This window comes from Cheilinus undulatus, linkage group 21 (assembly GCF_018320785.1).
Source record: "Cheilinus undulatus linkage group 21, ASM1832078v1, whole genome shotgun sequence".
NCBI classification, from domain to species: domain Eukaryota; kingdom Metazoa; phylum Chordata; class Actinopteri; order Labriformes; family Labridae; genus Cheilinus; species Cheilinus undulatus.
Window position 1 is genome coordinate 17,834,583 of NC_054885.1, and position 16,128 is coordinate 17,850,710.

The 16,128-nt window shown below is 42.2% G+C and overlaps 1 protein-coding gene across 10 annotated transcripts in view; it reads right to left on the reverse strand.

Moving 5' to 3' along the window:
• arhgap23a (Rho GTPase activating protein 23a) overlaps positions 1–16,128 on the reverse strand; it is a 96,503-nt gene that overhangs the window by 46,741 nt on the left and 33,634 nt on the right. For 5 of the 10 annotated variants that reach the window (XM_041778540.1, XM_041778539.1, XM_041778545.1 and 2 more), the window contains exon 1: positions 4,024–5,062. The exons of 2 other annotated variants lie outside the window; for them this stretch is intronic. In XM_041778540.1, the coding sequence (XP_041634474.1) occupies positions 4,024–4,266 (243 nt within the window). In that variant the 5' untranslated portion in view covers positions 4,267–5,062. Of the gene's footprint in view, positions 1–4,023; positions 5,064–16,128 lie in introns of those variants that run through there. 3 more of the 10 variants (XM_041778543.1, XM_041778542.1, XM_041778537.1) reach the window with 1 other exon arrangement.

Here is a 16,128-nt window from a genome sequence, read left to right on the forward strand (position 1 = left end):
CAATGTGTAGTGCGAAATCCACAAATCGAGTGAATAATTGGTATGAATGAGGCGAATTCATGCCGCGTTCAACTTGCCATTTGCTGCATTCATGAGAGTTGAAAAATCAGAACTCAAGCTAATCATTCATGCTGCAATGGCCAATCAGCATCGACATCCCCTGGTGACATATTTCACATACCTCACTGGATGATCCCCGTAACACCAGCCTGGGGAGGGGGGGGGTTTCATTTAATCTGACAATAGAGGAGAAACTTGTGGTGTCAGTCTGTGGCTACCCCGAGCTATACGACACAACGTGCTTGTTGTACTAGTACAGGAATAGGCTTTGCAGAAAGTGACGGAGGTCAGACTGCTTGGTAAGTTGTGTCACAGCAGTTACAAAGCAGCAATCTTCTCAATGTAGCCAAGCTCAGCCATGTTTGTTGACAACTGACTGAAATGCCGGTTGTGGGAGAAGGCAGCACTGCCTCTCACATCTTGTGGGCGCATACAAGCGATTTGGTGTGCAAGTGGAGTGAGTTACTCACACAAATTAAAAAGAGAAGCAAGTTAACTCCCTATATTTGCATATTCAGATACACTTGAATAGGCCATCATTTGTGTTTGGCGTTAACACAACATTAGAGTGTAGCCAGAAAAGAAAAAATGAAAGGCATGTCTTCCTCAAAGTGCCTTCTGAAATTTAAGAAAAAATAAGACTTTTTATGTCCTTACATTTCACAAGCGCAATTTACAGACATGAATGTAATTTGTGCACATGTGTTGGTTATCACACATACAAACTCCTCTGCCTCCTCTCCCTCCATCCAGAGGTAAAGCAGCCCGCAGGAATGCAGCATCCGTTGGGGGGGTACAGAGCTCCTGCTAAAACCCCAGCAGAGCAGAACAATAATGCCCTTTTAAACAGCTGAGAGCTGCAACCTGTTTGAAAAGTGGAGCTTTACGGACGTTACAAATGCTGACAAGCCTTTAATCCTGATGGCCGCGGCTGTCTGTCTGCACCCGCCGCTGCCAAGAGGAACCGGGACAGGAGAGGAAAGCACCATCTCCGATCTGATAATTCCTGAACTCACCGGCCACACGGAGGGAGAGCTCCACCACCTCTGAACATCTAGATGCATTTTAAATCCAAAGAAGGAGAAGCATGATGAGTGAGTGATGTTCTTCTGAAGTGTAACGCTCCAACTGAAGAACACAACCAGCCTGACAGGCAGGGATTCAAATCTAAAGCAGCACACGCACCAGTTCAAATGTCTTCCTTTCATTTGAATAACAAGTAAACTGAATGAGTGAGGCGTGTGTGTGTGTTTGCACGTACCTGAGTGTCAACATGAACATGATATGTGTGCATAAAAACCAGTTCAACACCATTGTCGGTTACAGGCCAACAGGTGATGATGCAATGTCAGTTAAACAGGGTTTTTGACCTGAACGGCAAAACACATTGTACTTTTCTTTTGTCTGTAACAGCTGGTGTATCTCAGACTCCAGCGGTAAAGACAGTGTTTATGACGTCGAAGATTGTACCTTTATCTAAAAGTACAACAGTACACATCAACAGGGTTTAATTTCATCAGGAAGGGGCATCAGTCAATCCCTTTATATAAAGAAACCCTGTTTTTTATGCTTTTTTAAACTTTGTGACCTTGCTGACGTGAAATAAGCTCAGTGTCCTCAGCATCTGTGGATGATCTGTGTGTGGGCATGTTTTTCATCTCTCTCTAATCATCTTAACAAACTATGGAGGGATTTTCTTATTGTGAGGACTTCTTCAGGTAGATAATCCACTCATGTTTCAGGATAAAGAAACAGATCAAGGATATGAACACAAACAAAAACCCCAATCTGAAGCAGAGAAAGAAAAAAAAAAAGCATAATTCAAAGCTCTAAGCATGCAGAGAGCATTAAATAAGTCGATGCAACGATTTATTTTCCTCCTAATGCCAAATGAAAACAGACACCTCTCTCCTAAAACAGCAGTGTAAAGTGTATGTTTGTCCCAGCTGTGTGCGTACAGCTCTCTCCTCCCCCCACACTCGCATTCCTGATTGTGCCACATCTCCTTAACTGGGTTAACCAGCCTGTGAGTGGGGAGGAGAAGATGCTAACAACCTGGAAAAAACTGGGGAAGTTGTATCCACATGTGTGCCCACTCCACCATGAGTTCATGTGAGGAAATGATATCCTGAATTCTAAGGGCGCTGGGGCGGACGATCACATGGCTTCCTCAACTCCTTGCTACAAGTAGCACTTAGGAGTGTCCGTCATGTGTCTTTAGCCGCTAATTAGGAAGCACTGAATGGGAAGAAAGGCTAGAGATGCCAGAAAACACTAACAGATTTTTTTAGTGGGCGCTAAATCCAGCTAACTTTAATTATTTCAATATTTGACCGTCTTTTAAGGGTATTTCATATTTTTTAAGTGGTGTCATTGTGGTAAAAGCACAACATTACCATCCAAAAATTAACTAATCAGAGTAATGCTAGAGAAAAACCCACGTATATTCAGTCCTGAATGATGAAGGAAGTTGCAGCTACTAGGAATTTCTAAAGTTAGTTATAACAAACTGCATTTTCATCCAGTAATACAAGTCGGTGTCAAAACATTTCCCGTAAAGGACTCAAACGTCGGCAGCGCCAACCTAAACAGAGCCCTAGGGCAAGACAAGTGCCTGCCTGGAGATGGTGAAAGGTTAAAAAGTCTGTCAACAAGCGAGTGGTTAACATTTAAAAACAATGGGTACACACGTCCCATGCAGTGGTTTAAGAAAGGATTGTGCTGATATCACTGACTGTAATCTGATTTCTTCAGAACCACTGAAATCACCACAGGCTGCGTTTTGCACAATCATGTTCCCACTGTTTGGATTATAGAGGAGGAGCTGCTCACATGATCCTCTCTTTTGAGGTTATCAGGAGATGATGGATGGAAACTTCAAAGCAAACATTTTAAAGATCCTGTTTCACAAAGAAAATAATGTAAAGAATTATATTATTTGTAATTTTCCAGCCTCTAAGGAAAAAAGAAATTTGAAGCATTTTAGATCTAAGATAAATCACTGAAGTGCAACTGAATACACTGAGAGTTTGGCTTAAGTTTTTGATATTTGACAAGCTTAAAAAAACCTATAATACCTACTTTTAATATGTATTAACATTGTGGTATTCATATCTTATACCTGCAAAATAAAAATTATTATAGTAACTAAGATAAAAAGTACAGTGCTTAACAAACTCATTAGACCACCTGTCATATTTGTCTCAAAGACCATCCAGCATCATGAAGTGCTTTAATGCGGACTCTCATTTTCAGTCAGCTCTCGACGTTTTAACATTTTGAACAGGAATGAGGGATTTCAAACTGAATTCACCCAAATTTGAGCCAGCTCACTGGGCTTCTCTGAGAAGTCAGAAATGAATCAAGCGTCGTCAACCACTAAAACTAATTTTTTCTGTTCAGGAATGCCAGTAAATAACTATAATTTGGCATAGTAATCAAGAAATATTTATGTGCCTAACTATTTTTTTTAATTATATTTTAGCATTAAAAATATCATTTCAGTTAAAGAGTTTCTACATATTGGTGTATTAACCATTGTAGAAACATAAAAACTGATTTTGATAATTACCAATGCTGTTAATTTTTGGGCAGCTGTGGTATAAACCTTACTTTGGTTAGGGTTAGGGTGGTCTAATAAATTTGTTAAGCACTGTACATCAATAAATGTTTGATGCTTGAATATTTACTCCGTGTAAGTGAAAGGACAATGTACTCGAGGGTTCAATAAAAAGTATCATATTGATCATAATATATCGTATCCATCCATTAATTCTTTGAATTACTGATTTTGAATCATTACAGGACAATTAACACATGGGGTCGTATTGTATACCTTGTATTATTTCATATCCATGTCCCGGCCACACTTTACCACCATATCATAACGTATCGTATCGCATCGAATTGTATCGTATCGTATCGTTTCAAGTCACCAGAGGAAACCTGGTGACCTCTCCTTACCCTGAGCTGGTGAGCACTCTGACTGCGCCTAACAGGCATGACAGGTGGAGATGGTGGCGATACTGAACCCGTGGGTCCACGGAGCACTGCTAACCAGATGCAGCGGGGTTCAGGGGCGCTGCAGTCCACCCCAACCGGGTTCTGGAAGCTCCAGTCAGACCCGGCTGGAGCAGGACACGGAAGCATAGCAGCGGGCATTGGGGCGCGGGGTTTCCTCTGTTCTCCCACGCTCGCTACCCACATGGGCTGCTTGCACCAGATGCAGAAATGATACAATCAAGGAAAGAGAAGACAGGCGGATCTAGTACAGATGAGTATCCACCAATCATTCAAGAATCTGAACCTCCCGTCTCCAGGATCCACTCCATCGCTGTCAGTGCTGATCCTGCAGAACGTTTAATCCCACAAGTTCCACATCACAGCCTCCTGACCTCCGGGAAGCGGCTCTGTGAGACTATCACACACTCTCAGCAGAGGAAGCAGAAGGCAGGCTCCTGGGCAGCAGATGGAGGAGTTTGTGTGGCACAGGGATCAGAGGTAGGTCCGATTTCACTACAGACATATAGAGAAAGACTGACATAGAGTGGCCCTCCTGTTGGTGTCCGGTGATGTTCTGCATACAAAGCCACACAGTCCACCCCCAAAAACATACACTGCTATCCCAGAGGGCTGGATCCTCTGTCTCTCCTCCCTCTTTCTCTTTTTTCTGCTTTCTAGAGCCAAACAAATCTCTTCATCTCACTCTTTCAGACTCTTTATCTCAGTGGCATCAGTTCTCCCACTCTCCTTTTCTCTTCTCCTTTGTTTTTGTTACTCAGTCCATATCCAAACAATCACTGGCTCCCTCCCTCTTCATGAACAGCTCCAACAGTCATCAGAAAACAAACAGCAGTGCTGTACAGTAAACTGGAAACTTGATGTCAGAGGCAAAAGTTAGGGTCCAGATGGAGATATCCCCTGCTGCTGCTGTGAGGATAAATCCACCGCCGATCTCTCTTGTGCTGCATACAGAGGGAGCCCGGTGCTTGCACGTGTGCTGCATGTGTGTGAGCGACACAAACACAGTGACAAAGCTGTGATCCCAGTGCCTAAACTCCACAAAAGCCGGCCCTGCCTCCACTGGCCCTCCCCTCCAACCAGAGGGGAGACAAACACAAAAAGAGAGAGAGAAAGAGAAAGAGGCCAATTTCCAGCACAAAGAGAAAAGAAAACATTTGCCTCACTGCTGTGTTCACTGTTTCACTCCCTTTTTTCACTAAAGAGGAAAAACATAGAGGAGGAAGATGATAATTAGAGGAGAAAACAGGAAAAATGAAGGCCCTGAAAATAAAAACGGCTGCTGCTGGATGTCAACACGACCTCTTTACTCCCTCACACACTCCTCCACACAGGATCCACTCTGACACCTCAACACAACAACACTAAATCAGTCGATCTGTCTCCCACACAGGAGCCCTAGCAGAGTTCTCACCAAACATCCAGGCGTCCAGGATTGGAGCGAGAGCGGCAGGCAGGTGACCATGTTGTTCCAGACGACACTTTCTCTGTGAACGTGCCACACATCCGTTACCAAGGAGGTTAGACAGGTTTCACCTGCTGCTCGGCGGGACAAGTACCAACCTGACCCACTATGCTGTCATACACAGACTGTACCCTCTGGATACACACACTGCAGGGTATGCAGGGCATGAATACAAAGTCTGAAGCTAATATCTGAACAGTGATCTATAATGAGAAGATTTTTGATGTTTCTGATTTTTTCTTCCCTATATTATATTTTCTATTATAGGGGCTTTTTCTTGTATTTTGTTTTTGATTGGGTTTTGATTACTATTGTGGAGTTGCAGTTTATTGAATGCACAGAAAATACCTGAAAGAATATATGGAGAATATAAAAACATTCAAAAAAGGAGATGTTAAATAAGTTTTCTGAACATGAGAGAACATTACTTGTCAGATATTATAGAACTGTTTGATAATTTGATATTTCCATAGCATCCCAAGAGACTTAACTGGAAGAGCAGAGCATTTTTCAAACATTTAGGCTCAACTGAAAGGCATTGATATTATTTATATTATGCTCTAATATACACATAAAAATTGCAGAAAAACTGTCCGAACAAACATGCGAAAAAAATGTGTGCCCAAGGCAAAACCAGGCAAGGGGGGCCTCCACATCCATTGTTCTCAACCTTGTTTAACCCTCATATATCCAAGAAAGTCCAAACAAAAACAAAACATTTAAACAGTTAATGCCATAAAATACTTTAAAATCTTTTTTGTACAAAATAATGTCCGTATACATAGGACTTTATTGTGTGTTTAATATATCAGGCTGTACCTGCTATTACTGATAGCTTTTAATAACACTAGATGGAACAAAATATTGATTGACTGCTTGATTGGGGGCATCTAGCATTATAAATCTACCATTTCTTTTTTTTTAATCAATGAACTGAACCGTGAACCAAAAACTGAGGTACAAACTGAACTGTGACCTCTGTGAACTGGGGTCGATTCCCAGTTCTGGTGCTGTTTGGTGCATGTCTTTCCCTCCAGGTTTCTCTCTTCAGCTGTCCTATCAAATAAAGGCAAAAAGACCCCAAAAATCTTTACAAAACTACTGCCTACACCAGACCAATTGAAGCTCAAGCTGCAAGATCCCTGTGTAGCTCATCAGTGGTGCTTTTCATGCTAATGAATCTGACTTTTTACTTGTATGAGGAACATAGTATTATTTCTCCTGCATGCTTGAAAAGACCTTTCCTGCAATACTAACAGACCAGGTGTAGGTGGATCTACACTCCACTATATATCCCTGGTGTAAACAGTTTATACAGTCCGCACACACTTTCACTAACACACACACACACATCCTCCATGTGTGAACACAAAGGCTGAATCTACCGTGCACGCACACAAACACACACGCCACATGTCCCACTGAGTCACAGCCGAGTATAAATACACTGACTATGTAATTTGGGTTCCTCATAAAGTCAGAGGGCTGTGGCTGTGGGGGGTTTCTCTTTTCTCTTTCTCTCTGTGGCTCGACACACCGCCGGGTGGAACCGCCCCGCAGAGAGAGGAGAGTGGATCACCGGCAGGCGCAGGACGGGAGAAAAGACCACACCCGGGAAATCACAGACGGCTGGAAGAGCCAAATGACGGCTTAATATCTGAAAATATACAAACACCCCGTCTTAACATTGGCAGCACAGAGTGGGGGTTTTATATCACCTTTTTCACAATAACTGTTAGCTTTGGCAAAGGGAGAGGGGCCTAATTTGGAAACAAAAGGTCTGTGTATGCAGCTCCTCTTTTCCTCTTGGTGAACCATGGAGGCATTTTGAAAAGAGGAGGACGAGCGTGAAAAGACAGTTTACACAGCCGACACAGTTACAAATGAGTTGTGATGACTGACTGTATATTTATACGAATGATGCATCTCTGTCCTCCGTACAAAAGTGAAACCAAAATACCCTGCATGGTTATATGTGCTTACATGTTACACTGCTGATGTTTGTATGCACAAAAGGAACTCAAGAAAGAATTTAAATTAGCAGTTAAAAACAAAGATCACTCAAGTGTGTACAGTCCAGCACAGAAGAGTTAGTCAGGAGCAGACACTCATGGTTACGGAAAGTTTTATGACTGTTTTAAGTTAGTTTTAAGTTTTCACTTGCTTTTCCTCTTCTAGTGTGCAAATCCAGTTGAGAATGCTGCAAGGGGCTGTTTTTGTCAATTGAGCCGCCATTCATGATGTTTCATCTGGTCTTTTATCATCAAATATGTAATTAAAACTAAAGTTATCAGACATAAAACACTTAGGCATAACCAGGACGATAAGAAGTAATTTTCCCAAGAGAAACCAGATTTGAGAATAAATTATGAGGCGTGTGTTTTATAAATTTATAGTTTGACGCATGTCCCATCTGATAACATGGAGGAAACAAGGTTTATAACTTAAACTGAAACCAGTCAGCAGGTGAAGTGCTAAATATTTTGCCTTACTCCGAGGCAGCTGTTGCTCTGTCCTTCTTAATAGAGCTCAACAGTGTCCGCCCATTTTTTCATGGAGCTTGTTCCAAAAGTAAAACGCACCATTCAAATTTGAAATTTTAAAAATGTTCTTACAAGACAATTTTATTTATTCATTTATATTTAAAGATTTATTTTGGGCTTTTTTGCCTTTACTGGAGGGATAGGACAGTGGATAGAATCAGAAACAGGGATGAGAGGGTGGGTAGCATAATAGCAACAGGCCGGACCTGAACATGGGTTGCACATGCACATGGGGTGCAACCCAACCACCAGGCCCCATTACAACGATTTAACTGCATGAACCAAGCTATCCAACTACCTGAGTACTCACTGCTATGAAACATTTGATTCAGCGCAAAAGTGTCATTTGAAAAGAGACAAAAGTCAAAGGTACAAGACTGTGTCCATATTTCTTCACGAGGAGGAAGGAACTACATGTCCCACGATGCATTGTGATTCATTCTGATTGTTGTTTAGGATAGTTTTTCAAGCTCTAAAACTATATCTGTGCCTTTAATCAACAGTCGACAGCCTTCATTCATGGGCTTGTTAGACATTTCCTTGGTGACCGGAGTCACCAACAATCAACGTCACTTTGACACTCTAGGATTGTGGGTACTGTAGTAGCTTTGGCTGAAATTGTGATGAACTATTTTTTCTCAACTGGAGATTGATGTGTGATAAACTTTTGTCTTCTGCAGGAGCATATACCACTGTTGAACTTTCAGGTAGCTCGTGGTAAATCCTACTTGGATATTTCTGAGCTAAGGGAATAATGAGTGGGATTTTTACTACCAGAATCACACTGTTGAGCCCTGTAAACAGTCTAAGATTGTGAAAATTTAACTTTCCCCCACCAGTGACCCACCAGTGTCTGAATGCCGTCCTTACGTACATCACCACAGCATACCACCCCTATCAGACGATTCTATAACTGACTAAACTCTTTGCAACCCAGAGAGCACTTAGACTTCATATTAAGGATTTCTTTTATCAAGACCTGGCAGCTTGAAGCTCTTGAAGTCAGGAAATCAAAGGCAGACATGCGCCACTAATCTCCAAGGAGCAACGCCTCGTTGCCTCCTCTGCTCCTTGATAACAAAACACATCAGTGGAAAAGTGAAAGGTGGGAGGGAAGGAGGGAGGTAATGCTGGTGTAACGGACAGATTAGTGGAGTGATATGTTTTAATCCCCTTAACACTCATAATATGACCACGAAGCCAAAAGATTTACGAACAGGAGGCCTTACTTATGCTCTTTTCTATTCCACTGTGGAGACAAAACAAAGCGAAGGAACCAAAAAGAAAGAAGAGACTGTTTCAGCCTGCTCAGTGAGACTGAATTTGGCGTGTCACAAAGAAACCAGGCTGCAGACACAATCATGGGGTGTTTTCTTTAAACACAGGCTGCAGGAAAAGTACAGAAAGGTTCAGTGACGGGCAGGCCGAGGTTCCTGCCCACCACGAAACTCCTTAAAAAACGGACAAAGAAAGCCGAGAAAGGGATCGATTAGCTCTTTGGGGCCAGAAAGTGTGAATCCTGTCCCCTACTGGTGAGAGAAAAGGCTGTGCTGACACACCGCTGACTCAACATGTGGCATCAGAGGTTTCGTGCACCCACATGATTTTTCTGTCTCATCACAAAGGGGCTATAAATGAAATGCAGTGAAGGAAAGAAAACCACAAAAATATGCATGATTCACAATGGTGGTTTTCAGCCTACCAACGGGATCACAGGAGGAATCTTAAGGGGTCATAATTTGACAGTTGAAAACATTCATTTTCTGCCTTTAAATTCAACATTTTAAAGAGAAAGAAACACTAGCTTTACAAATAACTAAATGAAACAAATGGAGATACTACACTTTGCTGTCCAAGCAACTTTTGACAATTTTGCTGTGTTTCTTCTTCTGGGATTTTAATCCTTTTGTAAATCTACTAAAATGCAAAAAAGGATGGTTGACTTGAAATTCACTGTATACAGTCTTAAGTTTGAAAGGTTTCCTTGGCTAAATCAGGGAATATGTGACAAAAAAATTAAAAATCTGAGATAAAGTGTCTTTTCACTGCTCAGTTTACAGATTTTTTTTAAAGATTTTAAATGTGTATTGCCATCTAGACAGATGTTGTCAGTAATCTTTTAAGAGAAAAAAAGTGGGGAAAATGCTGCAGCTGTTTAAGAAGGTCAATTTCATCTTCAATCTGCAGTAAATCCCTGTCATAAAACCTATGGGCCCACTTGTCTGCACTTTGGGTGTTGTTACAGCCCAGCAGCCACTAGAGGGCAGCTGTGACACAGAGTTTGATATAAGCCTTCTGGGTAGGGGGACATAGCAAAGGGTGGGGACCTCAGCCACCTACAGCTGAGGTTTTTTTCTGCTGAGATGGCTCACAATAAGCATGTGTGCGTCTGTGTGGGAGGACTTACTCAACCTGCATGTAGTTATCTGTGCTCTCATGTCAGGTACTAATTAATAACATAAGAGGCGGGCGGGAGAGGGCGGCTGGAGATCATAGAGGTCACACCTGTTGTGGCTTTGAGGAGGAAAACCCACGGGGTCCAGAGACAAGAGCAGGTGGACTAGGAAGAGACGAAATGTGCAGAGGTCAGATATCCCATCAACCCCACAGCTGAAGGAGGTTGGGTGGTCTGACCCAGACCAATACAATAACAACAACAACAATGTCCCGCTTACTCCAGCAGAGCGGAGGATTAGAGTGGTTAAAGCAGCCCACCTGACCATGTGTTCCTCCTCAAGAAGCTGACGCATTATGCATGCATTCTTTACGTGCATGTGAGTGTGTTACACGGCAGGCCATGTGAGTCTGGCAGCGTGGAAACATTTATGAAACAACAATTCATTTATAAAGAACCCCCCATGTTTCTCTAAATGCTCATTATGCAGAGCATGGTCTTAATTACTGATGAGAACTACAGCAGGGCCATTTACACAGGCACCAATTGATCATTTTCCACTCTATCCTTTTAATCCATGAAGTGTAGGAAATAGGGCAATGTGGCAATTTTAATTCATGAAACATCTTTATCAGTGTAAAATTCAGCCAATTTCCACTTTCTATTCCAGACAACAGAGAAGTATCAGCAGTGATTTAACTGTAAGAGGCAAAATTTTTAATTTTCTTTTATAGGTGAATAAATAATGGAACAAATATCAATGGTCAATAAGTTGTAGAACATTTTCTGACCAACAGATCCATCTGCTTATCCTTTCAGCTTTAATAATTCAAATCAGTAAATGCATTATCTTTTAATCATATTTATTGTCTCTTTCAGCACACCTTGGTTAAGACACTGCAGTCCCTCTGCAGCCATAGTTTTATAAAATAAGTACCCCAATGCTCTCTAATGTCTCATTTCACTTAAAAAAAACCTCACAGACAGCTCAGTGGACAAGTTAAAAGTCACCTGCACCTTGTGTTATCAAACAACTACACTTTTACTGTCCCCTTATTTCCCCTTTGAATCCATTACAAGTTCCTTTTTCTGTGGTTAAGTTCATTTCATAATCTTCTTATCTACCTGAAGTTCTGTATTTTATTTCTAGATAAAAACAGGTCTGTATCCAAACAGGAAGTCAATCACAGTAAAAAAACTCACATGAGATAAAATATGTATTAGATACCAAGTAGTAGAATTTTAAAAAGCAACAAAAAGAGGGTAATAAGTGCTATTAACCATGTAAATTCTGAGATTTACTGTGTTAAAAAAATATAAAAGTTTGATTAGATTAAAAGGTTTAAGATTGAAAGATGAAAAAATATTCCGTGGTCGGTTTGATTCAAATTTCCATTTTTATTACCTTTGGTAATATATTGGATTAATGTAACACATTTTCCCTGATAAAGTTCACTTCAAATGTTTCATTTTGACTGAGATTTAAAGGAATTATATGGAGTTTTTCCACCATAAAGTTATTGTTTCAAAGTCAGTCTAGCCATACAACTTTCACTGGGAGAAAGGTGTCCACCCCACTTGCACAGTAACCCAGCTGTCTGCTTACAGCAAAATGCATCTTTGGCTATATTCAATGCCTCTCATCGGGGAGATGCATCTTGCAAAGCCCCAATCTGAAACGTTAGAGATAGGACCAGACCAATCAGCGCCATTATGGCAATAGCTACAAGTGGGATTTACGTGAACTGGAAGCCCGTGGTGGATGGTCCTGCTATGAAGCAGGGTCCCATTGCACCCATCATGCCTTCCAAGCACGCTGCGGTGGTGCCACAGCAGTTCATCATCATTCAGGGACCCCTCACAGATGTGTTTATGTAGAAACTGCTGCAACAAACTTTGAAATACCTGCCGGATTACCAATAGAAGAAGAAGAAACTGAACTAGGAAGAATGACCAACTCTTGAACAAAACAATGCTAACTAAAGCACATGTATGTAACGTCTCAAGCATCAGCTCTAGATGCACCCTCAAATGGGGATGCTCGGTTGTGGTGGCAAAGTGAATCCCCTGCCATGCTGGGCTTTTGTGCCAAGTAGAACCAAGCGACTCAACGTAATGGAAGAGCCCCAAATGGCTGCTGGTAGAGCGATTAGCTAGAATATAGCCACAGTGTCACTTTTATCTGAACTGGGCCACATTTATTTATTAAAACAAGAGCAAAGAATGGCACAGAGGGCTTTTCTTTGTGGAGAGGATGTTTCGGCACTTCTCCCTACCGGCCACAGCATGGGTTTTATCTACTGACAAGCTCCACTTTTGAGTTGATTTATTTGGTAAATATCAGAAAAACATCATATCTGCTGATACTAAAATTAAATTTTCAAGCAGTTATCTACTGATACTGATTTTGTGCTGATAATCTTATGCATTCCTAAATCACAAGTTAAGCGGTATACAAAAGACAGAAAAGCAGCAGATCCTCACTGATAAAATACAAAAATATGAACTGATTATCAGAGTTCCCGGACAATTTCCTGTCCTATTTTAACGGTCTCATCTCTCTTAGTTCTCCAGAGATATATTTAGAGGGCAGCTACTAGTTTATAAAGTACTGATGTACGATACATGTTGGCTGGAGCAAACTGTAAACCCTGCCAAAAGATGAAAAGCACATTTGGGATTAATAACACACAAAAAAAAAGTGATTGGCTCATGCTATATCTGTCACAAGGGAGTGTGTGATACATGAGTCAGCCAAGCATCTACGTTAGCAAAAAAAAAAAAAAAAAAAAAAAAAAGCCTGATAGAGAGTGGGAAAGAGAGAACACAATGGGGGCAGGGGGCTAACAGATGTTGGAAAGCAACACCAGGGGGAATTTTTTTTTACCGTGAATTTAAAAAATGAGGGCAGAGAGTGATCTAAAGCAGACACAGGAGTGAGGAAGACTGAGAGAGCAGATGGCAAGAAAAGAGAGGAGAGGGGGTTTGACACAGTTGTAGCTGAGATAGCAATGACACATATTTACTCACACCTACACTCTAATTACCTCCCGTACACCCCCTAAACAGCAAAAAGCAATCTTTGGCCGAACACATCACTGCCAGCGTGCGTGCAGGCCGACTGAAGTCTCGGTATGCTGATGAATTATTCAAAGCCGTTAGACTTTGTGTGACTTTGTGCACAGGGAGAATCTGTTACATCTGACCCCGTTTTGAAAAGAGAGCTGAGCAACACTTACTCTTAAGTGTAGCGTATATCGTACGTGATCTAAACTGTAAGTAAGAGCAGGCATGCGTGAGAGAAAGTGATATTGATAAAGGGAAACCACAACTAGACACACAGCCATTATGTTTGTCAGCACAGCTAAGTGGAGGGATGGTGCTCTACTTTAACCTTGTTTGCAGGGAGTGTCCCCAGTAGGTCAGCTCTACAACAGAACTATCATAACAAAAGAAGTTATATATTTCACCAAGCTTAACGTTTTATCATCTCATGTCACTCTTTTCATATGATGTATGAAGGAGTGTGGCTTTTTTGATTGTGAAAACTATGCAAAATAATCAAAATAGACATATAGGGAGAGAGAGTGGAGGAAGGGGCTTTTAACTTTGACCCTGGTAGTTTTTGTGATAATATAATATAAGCCGTAAGCCTCCTGATCTGAATGGTTGCATACCACCAGGTGGAGTATTTTGATCTTTTCCAGCCACTCCGGTTTCTCCCTCTCCCAACACACAAGCTGTCAGACTTCATCCTGACACCCGTCTTCAACCTAATCACAGTCACCCATCAGCCATCACCTGTCACCTCCACATTGACAGTTGCCATGAGAACCAACAAGGTGCCTGTGTTCCAGCCTGAGTAAAAACCCTGCAGGGAGACGAGTCTGATGGAGGAGACATTTACGCTCATTACGGGTTTTAAATTGGCTTTCACAGCTGATTTTTCAGAGTGTGAAGGTCTGGGACTTCAACCTCTAATACAGAAACAAGTCTGGGCCTTTAATCAGGAAGTCATACAGCAGCAGGTAAAAACTGGTGTGAACTTTTGTTCCTTTTAGTGCTAGCATTAGCAACTAAGAAGAATGCATGACTTAAAGAAAACCGTCTCCAGTCGAAAGTGTGGTATCTTTGCAAGCTGGTGATCATAGACACAGACGACAACTCTCCTGCTGCTGAATCTTGCTGTCCCCTGGTGCCACCATGAGGTGGCAGCTGGGTCAAACTCCCTACTGTGCTTCCTCTGAAGCAGACACATCTGTCTCCTAACATATATACACTATATAGGCCTTATGACGACATCTGGCAAAGAGCTAACCCTCCTCCCCACCTCTCCTCTGTACTGACCACAACCGCTGGGAGCAATCAGAGCGTCACGTCTGAGCTCCACTGCAATAAGAGCCAACCCACCCCCCGTTCTTCCATTTTTTTTTCTACCTCTTCTCCTCATCCCTTTCTTTGCAGGAGCAAAAGAAACCACAGGGCTCCAGCAAGGCCTCTCCCAACCCCCTCCACGGTCTGGGCGAAGGACAAGCCCCTTCTTCCCCCCTCTACAAGCCAAGATGTATATATTTAGCTCATCCTTGCCCCTGTGTAATTAACAGATGAAAATTATAACTTTGGAAATGGAAGCAGTGACGTCATTTTTCTTTTTGGAGGAAGACAAAGTTGGACTAAACTGCCTATAGGGCCAAAACCAGGCAGTGGTCCAACATCCAGGGCGTGGTGGGGGTGATGCTGAGCCAGGTTGGGAGGCTACATGAGCCAAAGAGGAGGGAAAAAAGAAAGCAGGACTGCAGAATGAAGTCTGGATGTTTATTAGAGCAAGCAAGATGGCCTGCCTGCCTCTAACAGCCCTGGAGTTTCCATTTGAGGTCATCTGGTTTTTACATTCCTGCCATGCACCAGCGCTCACACCAAGCTGTGGAAGTCCTGCATCGCTGTGTTTGCACAGGATCATAGAGTCCAGGGGTTTTAAAAGTGGAGTCCCAGACAGTGGAGTAGCCATCTCGGGATGAGAAATTTGATTAAAAATACCCACAGATCACCTGGGTATTCGGTGATTGCTGGTAAATATCTGGAAACAGCAACTGACTTATCCAAATATTTCTTCAAGACCGTCCTAAATTCCGATCTGTTTTCCAACACTCATGACTCTCACAGTGACCTCTTTCAGCCCAGAAACAAATGATGCCACTGGGCAAAAGATATCCACATGCCATAATCAATTACTTTAGGAATTTTCCGGCTAACAAATCAAATCTTCTCTCCTGCAAAATTGACATTTTCTGCGATCATCCTGAGGCCCTAGAAAGAGGCAACTGCATGGCATGCAAAAGGCAGAGATAAACATGTAAAGCGTGATTCTTTGGGGCCTCTGTTTCTCACAGTGTTGACCAAAATTTGGATCTATTGCTGGCCTTTCCATCTCTCTGCTGCCTCCTCCTCTCACAGCTGGTCCCCAGTGACACAAAGATGGTACACAGATACAGCCCGGCAGTTTTGAATACAGGAGGATCGGCCCACGCTATCATTTCATCTGCCTGCTCCTTCCTGTTGACACACTGAAGAGAGGGACGTAGATGCTGCTGGTGCCCTGATATCCTTGGCACTGCCCTTTGGTACTTTAATATGATTATGAGATC